This window comes from Phascolarctos cinereus, unplaced genomic scaffold, assembly GCF_003287225.1.
Source record: "Phascolarctos cinereus isolate Bilbo 61053 unplaced genomic scaffold, phaCin_HiC Scaffold_4;HRSCAF=312, whole genome shotgun sequence".
Lineage (NCBI taxonomy): Eukaryota > Metazoa > Chordata > Mammalia > Diprotodontia > Phascolarctidae > Phascolarctos > Phascolarctos cinereus.
In genome coordinates this window covers 654,278,293-654,293,906 of record NW_027555847.1, presented here as the reverse complement: position 1 = coordinate 654,293,906, position 15,614 = coordinate 654,278,293, and the positions used below count along the sequence as shown (strand labels likewise).

At 38.7% G+C, this 15,614-nt stretch overlaps 1 protein-coding gene across 5 annotated transcripts in view; it reads left to right on the top strand.

The window, feature by feature from the left end:
- MROH1 (maestro heat like repeat family member 1) overlaps positions 1-15,614 on the top strand; it is a 197,445-nt gene that overhangs the window by 101,182 nt on the left and 80,649 nt on the right. For all 5 annotated transcript variants that reach the window (XM_078153842.1, XM_020995209.1, XM_020995206.1 and 2 more), the window contains 5 exons: positions 11,586-11,730; positions 12,001-12,041; positions 12,339-12,480; positions 12,824-12,876; positions 15,139-15,246. In XM_078153842.1, the coding sequence (XP_078009968.1) occupies positions 11,586-11,730; positions 12,001-12,041; positions 12,339-12,480; positions 12,824-12,876; positions 15,139-15,246 (489 nt within the window). The remainder of the gene's footprint in view (positions 1-11,585; positions 11,731-12,000; positions 12,042-12,338; positions 12,481-12,823; positions 12,877-15,138; positions 15,247-15,614) is intronic.

Genomic DNA, 15,614 nt, shown 5'->3' with positions numbered 1-15,614 from the left:
AATTTATTAGCTGTCTCAGCCAACTAATACAGACCATTGATTTATCAGAGCTAAGATCATAATTTATAATAACCAAAAGATAGAATAATAATGAGAGAAGGATATGGCAGTCAATTAACATTTAACCCTGAATTATTTGAACAAACCATTGAGAATATAAAACAGGAAATTGAAGGTACAAGTGACACTGACACCAATTAAAATTATTTCATTGAGAAATTGAATAAATAGTACAACAAGGAGGCCAAAAGAGCTTAGAAAGTACCTTAGTCTGCAAATGTTTGCTTTACTTGCCAAATACAAAGAGTTGTCTGCCAAAGGTAATGCTGGTTTAGACAATGAACTTGTCTGTAAATCTTACAAAGAAGGATGATTATAAACAATATCATTGCACAAAGAAGAGAGAAGTAGTAGAGGCTAAAACATATTTTAGAGAAACCCTGGCCAGGTTTCAAAAAAACCTGAAAAGACTAATATGAACTGATGCTGAGTGAAGTGAGGAGAACCACGAGAACGTTGTACAGAGTAACAGTAATGTTGTGTGGTAATAATTATGATTGACTTGGCACTTCTCAGCAGTACAGTGATCCAAGGCAATTCCAAAAGATGCAGATCGAAGCATACTATTTTCACTTTGTTTTTTGTGTGTTTGTTTCCCTTTGTTCTGTTTCTTTTTTCACAACATGACTAATACAGAAATATATTTTACATGATTGCACATGTATAATTTATATCAGATTGCTTGCTGTCTTGGGGGAGGGGAAGGAAAAAAATTTGCAACTCAAAATGTTATAAAAATGTTGAGAGTTGTCTTTACATGTAATTGGGGGGAAAAATACTATTTACATTAGAAAAAAGAAAGCCTGGCAAGATACTCAGCTAAGCAAAGTTGTCCCAAAAGCATTCATGTTTGCCTTTTGATTTGTTTCTTAATTCCTGTGTTCATACTTCACAGTTTCTATGTAACTCCGGTCTTTTTGTCAGGAATGCTTGGAAGTTCTCTATTCCATCAAAGATCGATTTTTTTCTCCTTGTTTGATTGTACTCAGTTTTGCTGGGTAAGTTATTCTTGACTGTAAGCCCATATCCTTTGCCTTTTAGAATATCATATTCCAAGCTCTGTTTTCCATTATAGTGGTAGCAGCTAAACTGTGTGTGAACCTGTGTCTCCCCAGTACCAGAATTCTTTCTTTCAGGCTATTTGCAGTATTTTTTCTCTGACCTGAAAGCTCTAAACTTTGGCTCTACAGTTCCTAGGAGTTTTTATTTTAAGGTTTCTTTTAGGAGGTGACCAGTGGATTCTTTCTATTTCCACTTTGCCCTCTGGTTCCAAGAGATATGGATCATTTTCTTTTATGATATCTTGAAATGTAATATCTAGACTTTTTTTGGGGGGGTAGTCATGGCTTTGAGGTAGTCCAATGATTCTTTAGTTATCTCTCCTTGATTAGTTTTTAAGGTCAGTTGTTTTGGCTGTGAAATACCTTACATTTTCTTTTATTTTTGTCCTCTTTTAACTTTGTTTTACTATTTCTTGTTGTATAAGGAATTTTAGCTTCTACTTAGTACATTCTAATTTTTAGGGAGTTTTTTTCTTGAGTAAGATATTACGCCTCTTGTGCCAAGCTGCTAATTCCCTTTCCAATCCTTTTTTTTCTCTACACTCTCATTTTTCCCCAATTTTTGTCCTCTAGTGTTCTCAAATCATTTATAAAAACATTTTAAACTTTTGTGGCATCTCTTCTAGGATTGAAGTTGAATTTGTGCCCATGCTATGTTTTACTTTGAGGCTCTGCATGTAGAAGTTTTTGGGTTTTTCTATTCTTTTGGATTTGTATCTTGAGCATCTCTGTCACCATTATAGCCCATTATATTGGGATTCTTTTTTTTTTTTTTGCTCATTCTTCCAGCCTACTTCTTGACTTTAGACTTTGTTAGGGCCAGGTTCTGTGTATTTCTAAAGGGAATGTTTGGGCTGCTTTCCTGGAATATTGAATGTTGTGTATTCTCAGGCTATGGCATTCAGTGCTCCAAAAGTGGTCTAATCCAGGGCAAAATCTATTCCAATTCCCACGCACATCTCCCTTTCAACCCCTTCCCCCCCGCCCCACACACACCACCCCTGGCCTGAGCTCTGCAAGTTCCTGACCTCAGTCTGGGTCTCAGCAACAGGCCTATTAGTCATGTCTCATTATGATTTCAGTAGGTTCTTTTTTTGTTTTTGTTTTTGTTTTTAGGCAGTTGGGGTTAAGTGACTTGCCCAAGGTCACACAGCTAGTAAGTGTCAAGTGTTTGGTTTGAGGCCACATTTGAACTCAGGTCCTTCTGACTTCAAGGCCGGTGCTCTATCCAGTGGGCCACCTAGCTGCTCTTGAGTTCAGTAGGTTCTTAAAGAAGCTTTTCAATTTCATGTAATCAGAGTCATCTAGTTTATCTTTTGTAATTGCCTCTTTCCCTTTGTTGATTATATGTTGCAGCCCGCCCATACCTTACTGTGTGCCTTTCTACTGCCCTCTGTGTATTGCTTGTCCTTGATTTTTCAGAGGCAGTGATATAGCAGGCCTTCTACCATAGCGCAATATCTGCAAAATGTTTGTATTAAAAACACGGATCTTTGCTGTTATGGGAAGCTTGGGGCTAGTATAAAATTTCTCAAGAGTTGTTATTGCAGATATATGACAGCATACACACACACATACTATATACATATATACATATATACATATATATATATATATACATATATACATATATACATATATATATATATGAATGATCAAAAACTATTCCCTGTTAGATAGGTGGTCAAAGGATGTGAACAAATAATTCTCAAAAGAAGAATTACAATCTGTCAAGAACCGTATGAGACACTGCTCCAAATCACAGTAAGAGAATGCACATGAAAACAACTCTAAGATTTCACCTCAGACCCAGCAAATTGGAAAAGATGGCAGAAAATGACAGTAGTCAATGTGAAGGGCTTATAGAAAGATAGGCTATGCACATTGATGGAGCTGTGAGTTGGTGCAACCGTTTTGCAAAGCACTTTTGGATTTTGCAAAATAAAGTGACTGAAATGTCTGTACCCTTTCACCCAGAGATTTCATTATTACTTTTTCCTTTTAAAAATATTCTTTGCTATATGTGATGGCTCTCTGAACAGGAGGAGATGTAGAGGAGGAAACTTGAGCAATGTGAAAACAAAGTATGTGAATAAAAATTTTTAAACATAATTAATGAGAAACTCTGAAGAAAAACTTGTATTAAGGATGTCATCCAGGAACTGTGTAACAGAGAAGATGGACTAGTTATATGGTAAGAGTGAGGGGTGACAGGTGTACAGCCATGGTGCTCAACTGGAATCATCACAGTACTGGGGAAATGTACGGAAGGACTCTAACACATTGGGTGGACCTCTGAGGCTGACTTTCAGGAGAACACGGATGAGACTTGTTCGGGAGAGGGGTAGGCGTGGATGGGCTATGATCTGCATTGTTGGAGGAAACTCCCAAATCAGTGAGATGACAGATTCATTTGAGTAATTGGTTCTTCTTTTTTTGGTAAGAGTTAAGTCCAAGACAGAATAATTTTCCTCATTGATATTCCTGGTAGTCAGTCTTGTAAGAGTTAAGTACTTACTATGCTTAGTTGTGATGCAGTCATCATTTTAGGAAGTCAAAAAATTATTTAATGCTCTGCTTTTGGCAGAGCCAGATGTCTAGCTGTTATATTAAAAAATTAAGGCAGAGACAACGTTCTGAGTGTGATCAGTTTATTAGTTAGCAGAAACCAATAAATTGGGTCTATGCCCTCTCAATAACCAAAGACTCCAAGTTTTGAGGAGTATGGAGTTGGGTAGTTGGGGAAGACAGTGTGATGGGTTACAGAGTAGACAGCATCATGGGGGTGGGGACAACATAACTGTTTGGAAATTGGGAATGAGGGGCTAGCAACAATCTCCTCCCCTCCTGTGACTAAGAAATATTCATTGTTTGAGCCCATCTGCAAGGTTAGAGATAATGGACCAGACTTCTTTGGATAACAAACCAGACATTCTTGGAAGATAGCTTGGTGGTGTAAAGATGCTAAACCAGACTCCCTGGTGTCCACCTGTGTCCCTCAAGGATAATAGATTTCCTTGAGGCAAGTATAGAAAAGTAATTAGCAGGAGAACTGAACTTCTGAACTTAGCTTATAGGCAAAGAGACAAATGTGGCTTGAGCAATCAAAAATGGGGCAGTAATACAGAACAGGATCAATTACAGATTAGAATCAATTATAAAATGATACAGAATCAATTTAATTTCTTCATAGAAGATCTCTGGATTTTGGAAGGCCGCCTCCACCACTACTATATTTACTTTTAGACTTTAGTGGAGCTGTGATTTCATCCACATGAATACTGCCTCTGATGCAGATTGTAACCTATCTGTATCTTCTCAGGCTTGTGACTCCTGTCCATGTCTTCTGGTCAGTTTGCTTCAGGGTACCACCAAATATGTTGGGATTCCTTTTAGATGTCTTGATGTTGTATGAGTACCAGGGGAATCTGTGAGCTGTTCTTTTGCTTTCCCTCATTCTCACTGTACCAGCCCATCTTCCCCCCCCACACACACCATTTATTTCTCTGAGGACATGCTTTATATAGGTTCTTCTTTACAGTTCTTCAGTTGTTATGTGTTATAGTCGCATGTAACCTTTCATATATTTCTCTTTGGGTGATCCTCAACTTAATTTCCTCTGAGACTGTTCTAATTAATGATTCCTAGCCATACAACATCACCGGAAGGATTGTTGTTCAGTTGTTTTTCAGTCGTGTCCAACTCTTCATGATCCCATTTGGGGTTTTCTTGGCAGAAATATTGGAATGTTTTGCCATTTCCTTCTCCAGCTCATGTTACAGATGAGGAAACTGAGGCAAACAGGATGAAGTGACTTGCCTAGAATCACACAGCTAGTAAGTGTCTGGGGCCAGATTTGAACTCGGGTATCACCTAGCTGCCCTACCAGAAGGATATGTGTATTAAAAGGGTCATTTTTTAAGGGAGTCTTGAAAAGAGTTGCGTAGTTTCAACTGTTAGGGGTCTGTAAGGATGTAGAGGGCCACAGACAGTTCGCTAAGCCTCACTGATGAGCTGTGAGCTCCTCTCGGGTGTTGGCTTGTGGGCTCCATTGTCTGGTTGGGCCCTCCAACCTGAAAGTCCCTAACTTCCTTAGTAACCGTGTACTCAGACACTTGTGCTTTGTTGATTCGTCCTCAGCTAAACAATGTTGCTAGCTCAAGCACAGCTAGCTCTAGCACAAACATGTATCAAGTATTGGAACATTCCGGGAACAGGAAGTACATGGCGTTTATACGGGAACAGCACGGGAGAAGGACACAGCCAGGATAACGTTGCAGAGAGATGTGCTTGTTGATACTTGGATTGGTATTTGTATGAGAAAAATTCTCGGTGTTGCCCATTGGCAAAGATATGTAAACTCTGTTGCTTTGTCCGCTGTTACATTGGGGTATGTTCCCATGAGTCAAAGAGATAAAATGCTGTGCTGTGCCTTGAATAAACGGAGTTGCTTCCATCCTGCCTCCCACCTCTCATTGTTCTTCTGGGTATCAAGACGCGCGCATTCACATTCAACAAATCCATTCCTCCTGCTGGTAAATTCTGGGTCCAAATTATTGCTCATTTGCAGTTTCATCCAAGGAATGTGCACTGATGGAAGTGTTTTGTGGGTTGCATATCTAACTCTTATAGTAACATTCTTTATCTACTTGGATTTTCTTATGTGGAGAGTTAGTCCATTTTTTTTTTGGCCTTTGAAAAACTTTTATTGATATGTTTTTTTAAAATATAAATAGTATTTTATTTCTTTCCAATTACATGTAAAGACAATTTTCAACATTAATTTTCTATAAAATTTTGAGTTCCAAATTTTTCTCTCTCCCCTTCCTCCCCTCCCCCAAGATGGCAGGCAGTCTGATATAGGTTATACATGTGCAATCATATAAAACATATTTCCACATTACTTATGTTGTGAAAGAAGAAACAGAACAAAGGGGGTAAAACACACACGAAAAATAAAACCATAAAGAAAATGAAAATAGTGTGCTTTGATTTGCATTTAAACTCCATCAATTCTTTCTTTGGATGTAGACAGCATTTTCCATCATGAGTCTTTTGGAATTGTCTTAGATCATTGTGTTGCTGAGAAGAGCTAAGTCAATCACTTGATCATTGCACAGTGTTACTATTACTGTGTATGATGTTCTCCTGGTTCTGCTCACTTCACTCAGCATCAGTTCATGTAAGTCTTTTCAGGGTTTTCTGAAATCCACCTGCTCATCATTTCTTATAGCACAATAGTATTGTATTACATCTATATACTACAACTTTTTCAGCCATTGCCCAATTGATGGGCATCCCCTCAATTTCTAATTCTTGGCCACACAAAAATAGCTGCTATAAATATTTTTCTACATGTGGGTCTTTTCCCCTTTTTTATGATCTCTTTGGAATATAGAACTAGTAGTGGTATTGCTGTATCAAAGAGTATGCACCAAGTGATTGCTCTTTGGGCATAGTTCCAAATTGCTCTCCAGAGTTCACACCACCACCAACAATGCATTCATGTCTCTATTTTCCCACACCTTCTCCAACATTTATCATTTTCTTTTTCTGTCAGATTAGCTAATCTGATAGGTGTGAGGTGGTACCTAAGAGTTACTTAATTTGCATTTATCTAATCAGTAGTAATTTAGAGCATTTTTTTCCCTTATGACTATAGATACCTTTGATTTCTTTATCTGAAAACAGGTGAAACTTGAATGATTATATATTACTTTTATTCAGGAGTCTCTGCAATGTTTTCCTGGGTTTAATGCAATTATAGCATAGTATCTTCCACAAACAGAAGTGTATAAAAGACTTCATCTTCTATGCCTCAGGTTGGACTTGGTACTAGACATTCAATACTTCTTTAATTGGGACTTTGTACTGGACATCTTCCATAATTATAGCAAACACCTTTGGCTATCCTATGTATTCCTGCTTTATGTCTTGCTTGACATTAAGAATCAAAGAGTCAATGAATAAAGTTATTTCTGTTACATCTTTTATAGAATCTGGCATGACTTATTTTGACCTATTCATAGAGGAAACTTTGTTGGGGTAATAAAGTAGTATTTTGCTTACTGAATCAAGTAATTGTTGTTTTGTCTTTCTTTTTTTTTCAACAGTCAACAAACAATTAGCACAATGGGATCCTGTAGTCTTTATACCTTTCAGTAATTTGTGTGATTATAAATAAAGATATGGTCTTCTGTAGAATATTGTTTGCAAAATTTGCCTGTTTCCCTTTTTGTACCTTCATCAAGGATGTCTTCTTTGTGTATGTAAGATTATTTTCACAAAAATTTTGTGGTGATAGGACATATGAGTTGGTAATTATTGATACTCTCTCAATCACCTCTTTTTTTCCCCTAATAATAAGGTCCAGACTTTTTATTTAAGCATTTGAAATCTTTCCTTCTTCAAAATTGATCCCTCAAAGTCCTCAATTGTATCATCTCCAGCATGACCCCTTTTGTATAGTTTTGTTGTTGTTCAGTTAATCTAATTTAACTGCTCTTCTCAGTCTTTGTTTTCTTGGTTGCTATTTCTACTAACTCATGAAGGACATCTGGGATTCTTATTTTAGAATCCAAATCTAGTGCCTCCATTGTCTCTGATTATAAAAAGAGTTTGTTATGAAATACACTTTCAAGTTTTACGCTTAAAATCCTTTGGGATGATTTTGCTTAATTAGATCTCTTTGAGCTTTCTTTAAATGTGTACTTGTATTTATTTTCTCTCCTTTTCATTATTTTAAGAGACAATGCTGTTTATAAGCTTTCATTATCCTTCTTTATAAGATTTTTACTTGAAGAAATGCAAATCAAAACAACTCTGAGCTACCACATCACGCCTATCAGAAAATTGGAACACGAATGCATTGTTGGTGGAGTAGTGAAATGATCCAACCATTTTGGAGAGCAATTTGAAGCTATGCCCAAAGGGCTATAAAACTGTGAGTCAAAAACTTGGACCCAGCAATAGCACTTCTAGACCTGTATCCCAGTCTCACATCTCCAGCTGCCTTCTAGACCTCTCCTCATGGATGTCCAGTAGGCATCTGAAACTCAACGTATCCAAAACAGAATTCGTTATCTTTTCCCACCTAAGTTCATCCTTCTTCCTGTTTAAAAAAAAAAATTAGAGAGCATTTTACTGCAGAGTGAACCATATAGAAGGATGAAAAAGCAGTCAGATTAAAGTTACACAGGATGGTTATAGAGGTCAGCTTTTCACAAATAGTATTGTATATATTTTTTTAATTAATTGATTTTCTTCTCATCTTCCATATCACTGAAAAATAAAACCCTTTCAATGAATGCACAGTCAAGTAAAATGAATTCCCACGCTGGCTATATCCAAAAATATATGTCTCATTCTGTACCTTCAGTCCATTACTTCTCTTTCAAGGAAGTAGGTACAAAATCGTTTTTCTCTCTAATGTTGTTGTCATTGTATAAATTGTTCTCCTAGTTCTTCACACTTACTCTGCATCATTTGATACAAGTCTTCCCAGTTTTCTCTGAGACACAACCACTTTTGTCATTTCTTACAGCACAATAGTATTCCATTACTTTCATATGCTATAATTTGTTAAGCCATTCCCTAGTTAATGAGCACCCCCTTTGTTTCTAGTTCTTTGCCACCACAAAAAGAGCTGTGATTTTTTTTTGTACACATGAGGCCTTTTCCTCTTTCTTTGATCTTTTTGGGATGTATACACAGGCTTATTACTATGATTTAGCTGGGTCAAAGGGAATGCACAATTCAGTAACTTTTGTGTTACTGTTCTAAATTGCCTTTTGGAATGGTACCAATTCACAACTCCAACAACAGGGAATTAATGTGTCTGTTTTCAGAGTTGCTTTAATTTGCATTTCTCTATTAGTGATTTGAAACTGTTTTTCAAATGCCAGTTGATAGTTTGGGTTTCTTCCTCTGAAAACTGTCTATTCATATCCTTTAACTATTTATCAATTGAGTAATAAGCTCTTATTCTTATAAATTTGAGTCAGATCTTTATATATCTTGGAAATGAAATCTTTATCAGAGAAACTAGCTGCAGATTTCCCCCCCAGTTACATATTTCTCTTCTAATTTCAGCTGCATTGACTTTATTTGTTCAGAAGATTTTTTTCCTTTGATTTTTAAATTAATTTATTTTTAGTTTTCAGCATTCGCTTCCATTAGATTTTGAGTTTTAAGTTTTCTCCACCTTCCCCCCGCAAGACAAGATAGTGTGCAATAGGCTCTACATAGACATTCTTATTAAATATATTTTCATATTAGTCATGTTGTGAAGAAGAATTAGAATGAATGGGAGGAACTACGAGAAAGAAGCAACAAAACAAAAAAGAGAGAGAGAGCAAATAGTATGCTTTGATCTGCATGCAGACTCCACAGTTCTTGCTCTGAATGTGGATGCCATTTTCCATCTTGAGTCTTTTGGAGTTGTCTTAGATCCTTGTATTGCTGAGAAGAACTAAGTCTATCAAAGTCAGTCATCACACAATGTGGCTGTTACTGTGTACAATGTTCTGGTTCTGCTCCCTTCACTCAGCATCAGTTCATATGAGTTCTTCCAGGTTTTTCTGAAGTCCACCTGCTCATCATTTCTTATAGCACAATAGTATTCCATTACATTCATATACAACTTGTTCAGCCATTTCACAATTGATGGGCATCCCCTCAATTTCCAATTCTTGGCTACCACAAAAAGAGCTGCTATAAATATTTTTGTATGTGTGGGTCTTTTTCCCATTTTTGTGATCTCTTTGGGATACAGCCCTAAAAGTGCTATTGTTGGTCAAAGGGTATGCACGTTTTTATAGCCTCTTGGACATAGTTCCAAATTGCTCTCCAGAATGGTTGGATCAGCTCACAACTCCACCAACAATGCATCCCACATCTTCTCCAGCATTTATCATTTTGCTGTTTTGTCATGTTAGCCAATCTGATAGGTAAGAGTTGTTTTGATTTGCATTTCTCTAATCAATAGTGATTTAGAGCATTTTTTCATATGACTATAGATAGCTTTAATTTCTTCATCTGAGAACTGTCAATAGGAGAATGACTTGTATTCTTATAAATTTGATTCAGTTCTCTATATATTTTAGTTATGAGGCCTTTATCAGAGACACTGGTGATAAAAATTCTTTCCCAATTTTCTGCTTCCTTCCTAATCTTGTTTGCATTGGCTTTATGCAAAAACTTTTCAATTTAATGTAGCCAAAATTATCCATTTTGCATTTCATAATGTTCTCTCTCCCTTGTTTGGTCATAAATTCTTCCATTCTCCATAAATCTGACAGGTGAACTATTCCTTGCTCTCTCAGTTTGCTTATAGTATCAGCCTTTATATCTGAATCATGTACCCATTTTGACTTTATTTTGGTATACGGTCTAAGATGTTGGTCTATGCCTAATTTCTGCCATGCTGTTTTCCAGTTTTCCCAGAAGTTTTTGTCAGATAGTGAGTTCTTATCCCAGAAGCTGGAGTTTTTGGGGTTATCAGATATAGATTACTATCATCATCGACTACTGTCAAAATTATCCTTCTTATTTTTTGTTGATCCTCTCTTGTTTAGTTGTGATCTCTTCCCCTACTCACAGATCTGAAAGGTAATTCTTGATCCTCTAAGTTGTTTATCATGTATCTCTGTATGTCAAAGTCATATATATAATACTTTTAAGCTTATCTTGGTATATAGTGTGAGATGTTCTGTATTTAGTTTCTGCCAGACTGCTTTCCAGTATTCTGAGCAGTTTTTAAAAGTCTAATAATGAGCCCTTAACCTAGTAATTGGACCTTTGGATTTATCAAACAGTATAATCTACTAGGGTTGTTTGCTTCTGAATATTGTATACCTAATCTGTTTCACCAGTCAACTTCTCTTCTTTAACCAGTACCAAATCATTCTGATGATTACTGCTTCTTAGTATAGCTTGAGGTCTGGTACTACTAGGTTCTCCCCCCCCCCCCAGTTTTTCATTTTTTTCTCTTGAGGTCCTTGGCCTTTTTTTTTTCCCTCCAGATGAATTTCATAATTTTTTCTAGCTTTATAAAATAATGCTTAATTTGTTATAATGAAACAATTCCTGAATCCTAGGTAGTTGATAGTCCTTGTTTTTAAGGTCCTACCTGTTGGCCATTGATCAGGTCTGCACAACGTAGTAAGCGATAAAATTTTGGCCCACCAATGGATTTCAGGCAGCCCATGTAAAATGTAGAGAATATAAAACAGGTCTGTATAACATCCGGCCTACAGGCCTCTTTGGTGGGCTGCAAGTGGCTCACGGGCTGTATGTTGTACAGGGCTGCCATTAATCATAAAGACTTCAGCTGTAGATCTGTACTTGTCAAATGCAGGGTGAAGCCATGTGGCCTTGCCATAGGCAAAATTGTAGGAAGAGTCCATAGCAGTCTGCTTCTTTGGGAAGGATGGTGTGTCACCTGGGTGTTCTGTCCCCATGCAGGTTCTTTGGCCGTATCTTCTGGAGTTCCTAATCCCTGTCCAGTTCACTAATGCCCTGACACCACTCTGCAAGAGTCTCATGCACCTGGCTATGAAGAGGCAAGAGGAAGGGGAGAATTCGTTCCTCATTCAGTATGATTCAAATGGTTTGTACCATTTGTACCACCTCAGCCCTTAGAATTAAGCAGCTTATAAATTTAAGGCATATCTAATCACAGGTGGAAGACTGATTTTTTTTTTCCCCCAGGGTGTGGGTAGGAAGGAAGGAAGGAAGGGAATGAGCATTTATTAATCCCTCATCATGTGCCGAGTGTTGTGCTAAGCACTGAGGAAAGGGAGGAGAAGCAAGAAGGGAGAAGGTGTTGGAGTTCATGTTTAGTTAAGTGAATTTTTCTGTGTTTATTCTTCTTTTTCAGTAAACCTTCCATCTCCTTTTGCTTTAACTACAAGACTCTTGGTAAGTGTTTGTGGCCTAACCTTGAAGCTCCCAAGGGAAATGGGTGTTTTCTTTTCTTTGTAGAGGGTAGAGAGGTAGACTTATGGACTCACTGCCTAGACCTCATCTGCTTCTGAAGGAAGTTAGACTGTGGAATAAAATTTCCCTGTACCTCATTGTTTCTCTTGATATTCTTCCAAGCTTTGTTTGCCCTGGACATGAGATTAGGATCCAGCCAGGAGAATTTGTGAGCATCCAATATCAAGTTCTTGCTCGGAGCCTACAGTTTCTGATTTTGATTTTCTCTCTTCTTCACAGATTGTGTCTTCACACCCTTACCTGGGGGAGGGCAGAGGAGCAGCCTCTCTACGGCTGCTGAATGTTTTGCACCTTAACATCCATCCACTATTGGGCCAGCGTTGGCAGAAAACCATCCCTCCCTTAGTAAACTATCTAGAAGGTAAAGTTTCCATAGGAAGAGGGTAGGAAGGAAGAAAAGAGGGAAGGACCTGAGAGTAAGGGGAGAACTTTTTGTGGAGTTTAGCTGGATTCCCATAAGGAATATATCCTTGAATAGCATCTCAGTGGTCTAACTGGCACCTTGGAATGATGGTTTTAAAATAAACCCTAGGTCATGTGGGAGGGATAGATTGGGCTATTGACTTCTCCTTTGATCTCCCTGGAGGGTACTGAGTCAGCCAGGGGCTGGGTGGTTGGGGTCAGGGGAGAGCCGAGAGCCTGTCTATGTTTATGAATGGCTGTAGTCAGTTCCTCCAGCCAGTCTAACTGAATTATTATTTCAGAACACAATGAAGAAACCCTGTCTCAGAAGGAATGGGAAGAAAAGCTGCTGATGGTAGGAAATAGGAAAGGATGTTTTGTCTTTTCTGATGAAAAAGAGAGGGAGGAGACTGTGTGAAAGAAGAGCTTTTAAAGGCAATATGCTATAGTGGAAAGAATATCATATTTGGGAGTTAAAGGTCCAGAGTTTGAATCCTGACTCCGACTCTTAGTTAACTAGGAGTGTGGCTGTGGAAAAATTATTCAACTTATCTAAATCTGTTTCCTCATGCTTAGAATGGGAGTTAATAATACCTGAACTATTTATGTTACAGTTATCATAAAGAAAGTTCTTTATAAAGTTTAAAGCACTGTATGAATTTGAATTATGTCAAACTGCAGCCAAGAGGAACTGTTCAGCAGGGAAACAATCTACTTGGACAGTGATGGAGAGTAGCCGTGGTGGCCAGCCACCCAGGCATCTTTTTCATAGGGGGTAGAGTTAATGGTTCCAGGCAAGAGTTTGCTATCCCCCTATAGGTAGATTGCTCTGTTACTTTACTTTCCCCCTAGCCCTGCTAAATGGAGAGTCTATATTAGTCAGCAAGACCAGTTGTTGGAAAGAAGTCAGGGCAAATTAGTGTCCTAGAAAAAGGAAATGAGGTATACAAAATCCTTTCTTATAAGAGAGGTGAACAGACCAGAGGACAAATTCAGCTACTACCATCACCACCCCCCAATTCCAGCTGACCTGGAATAGAGCCTGAGGGGATACTCTTGGAAGGAGGCTGGTCTAATATAGCAGGCTGATCTCAGTGTAAGGGGCTAAGCAACTTGGGTTTTTCATCTGAACCACAAACTTACTCTGTGACACTGGACAGGTTGCCACATCTCAGTCTCCAGTTCCTCATCCCTGAAGTAGAGGAAGACATTCAGTCAATTAATTAATAAACATTTGTTAAGCACCTATGATATACCAGGTGCTGTGCTAAGCACTGGGATACAAATGCAAAAAAGATAGTCGGTGACTTCAAGGAGCTTATATTCTAATGTATACAGTATAGTATACATAGGGCAGGTGGTAGATAGAGTGCCAGGCCTGGAGTCAGGAAGACTCATCATCCTGAGTTCAAATCTGGCCTCAAACACTTCCTAGCTGTGTGACCCTGGGCAAGTCATTTAACCCTGTTTGCCTTAGTTTCCTCATCTGTAAAATGAGCTGAAGGAGGAAATGGCCAACCATTCCAACATCTTTGCCAAGTAAGCTCCAAATGGCATCACAAAGAGCCAGACCTGACTGAAACACCTTAACAACAACAAAAGTACACAAAAGGAAGCTGAAAGGGAATGAGAGGGAGAGGAACAGAAAAGGTATATGGAGGAATGGTGGAAAAGTCAAGAGAAGTCCCAAAGTGTGCAGCCAGATGAGAAACGAGGAGATGCTTCTGTGCATACCTGGAAGGATGAGCTTGGAGACGGCCCTTGTGGCTGCACCAGGTTTTACAATGCTGCCTGCCCCTATTTCTTCCCTGTCTTGCCAACTTGAAAGTACAACAAACCACTTTATGTGGCAGAGATCATGTTGAGGCTAGCTATGGCACTAAAGAAGGTTTACTTTTGGAGATGTGAAGAATTCACAGAGAAGACAAGTTATGATTTCATCTTGGTACTCTCTTTCTTGAGGTTCTCCTCATAAGTATATAAGGGTCCACCTCTTGTGCAGGGCTGGGCAGCTCCTGAGGCCCAGGTTGAGGCCTGGTTCAAAAGGAATGACCCTGGCCTCCTGGCTGTTGCATGAATGAGACTCTCTATCTCTGAGCTCTGGGCATTTTCTCTGGCTGTCCCCCTGCCTGGAGCACTCTCCCTCTCTACTCTGACCACTGACTTCCCTAGCTTCCTTTAAGTCCCAACTAAAATCCTGCCTTCTGCAAGAAGACTCTTAATTCTAGTGCTTTTTCTTAATTATTTTCTATTTATCCTGTATATAGCTTTATTTGTATATATTTGTTTGTATGTTGTCCCCTTAATTAGATTGCAAGGTGCTTGAGGGCAGGGCCTGTCTTTTGCCTCTTTTTGTATCTGTTAGCACAGTGGCTGGCGCTTAATAAATGTTTGATTGCTGGCCAGTTCTATCCTACTGAGCATTTTCTAGCACTTCAGGGAGTCTGAAGACAGATACTCAGGAAAGCTCTTGTGACTTTAGCAATTCCCTGTGGCACAGAGCTTGTGATATTAGCTGCCATGGTTGGGTGTGAGGAGTGGTCTTTGAGAGTGAACAGATATTCTGGCTTTACTGCTCCCCAAACAGTTTGCTCTGGTGTCTATTATGTGTTTGCAGTTCCTCCGGGATACCCTTATGGTTGTGTCTGATAACACATGGATTTGCCAGCTGAGTTTGGAGATGTGTAAACAGCTGAACTGCTATAATGGAACGCCTCTGGAGAAGGTCTGTTTTTGCTATTTCTAGTGCTTCTTGCTCTTTCTAGTGTATACACTGTTTTGCAGGGGTGGGGGGAAGACAGGCGGAATGGACCCCTGAAACAAGCCCAAGCCTCAGCCCACCTCCCTGACATTAAGATAGTGTGGGGAAAGACCATCTTGCAAGAGGAGAGTCTCTTCAGGTCAGGAAGACAGCAGTGGAAATAGGTTTGGGATCCCAAGTACTATCAGTTTTCCTAGCACACAAATCCAGTAGCCACAGCCTGGTAAAATACCTATCAATCATATATAGACATTGATGATTGAACATATGGGATTAGTATGTTAATGTCATTTGGCACTGGTTCTTGTTCAGTCACTGGACCCCTTCAACTA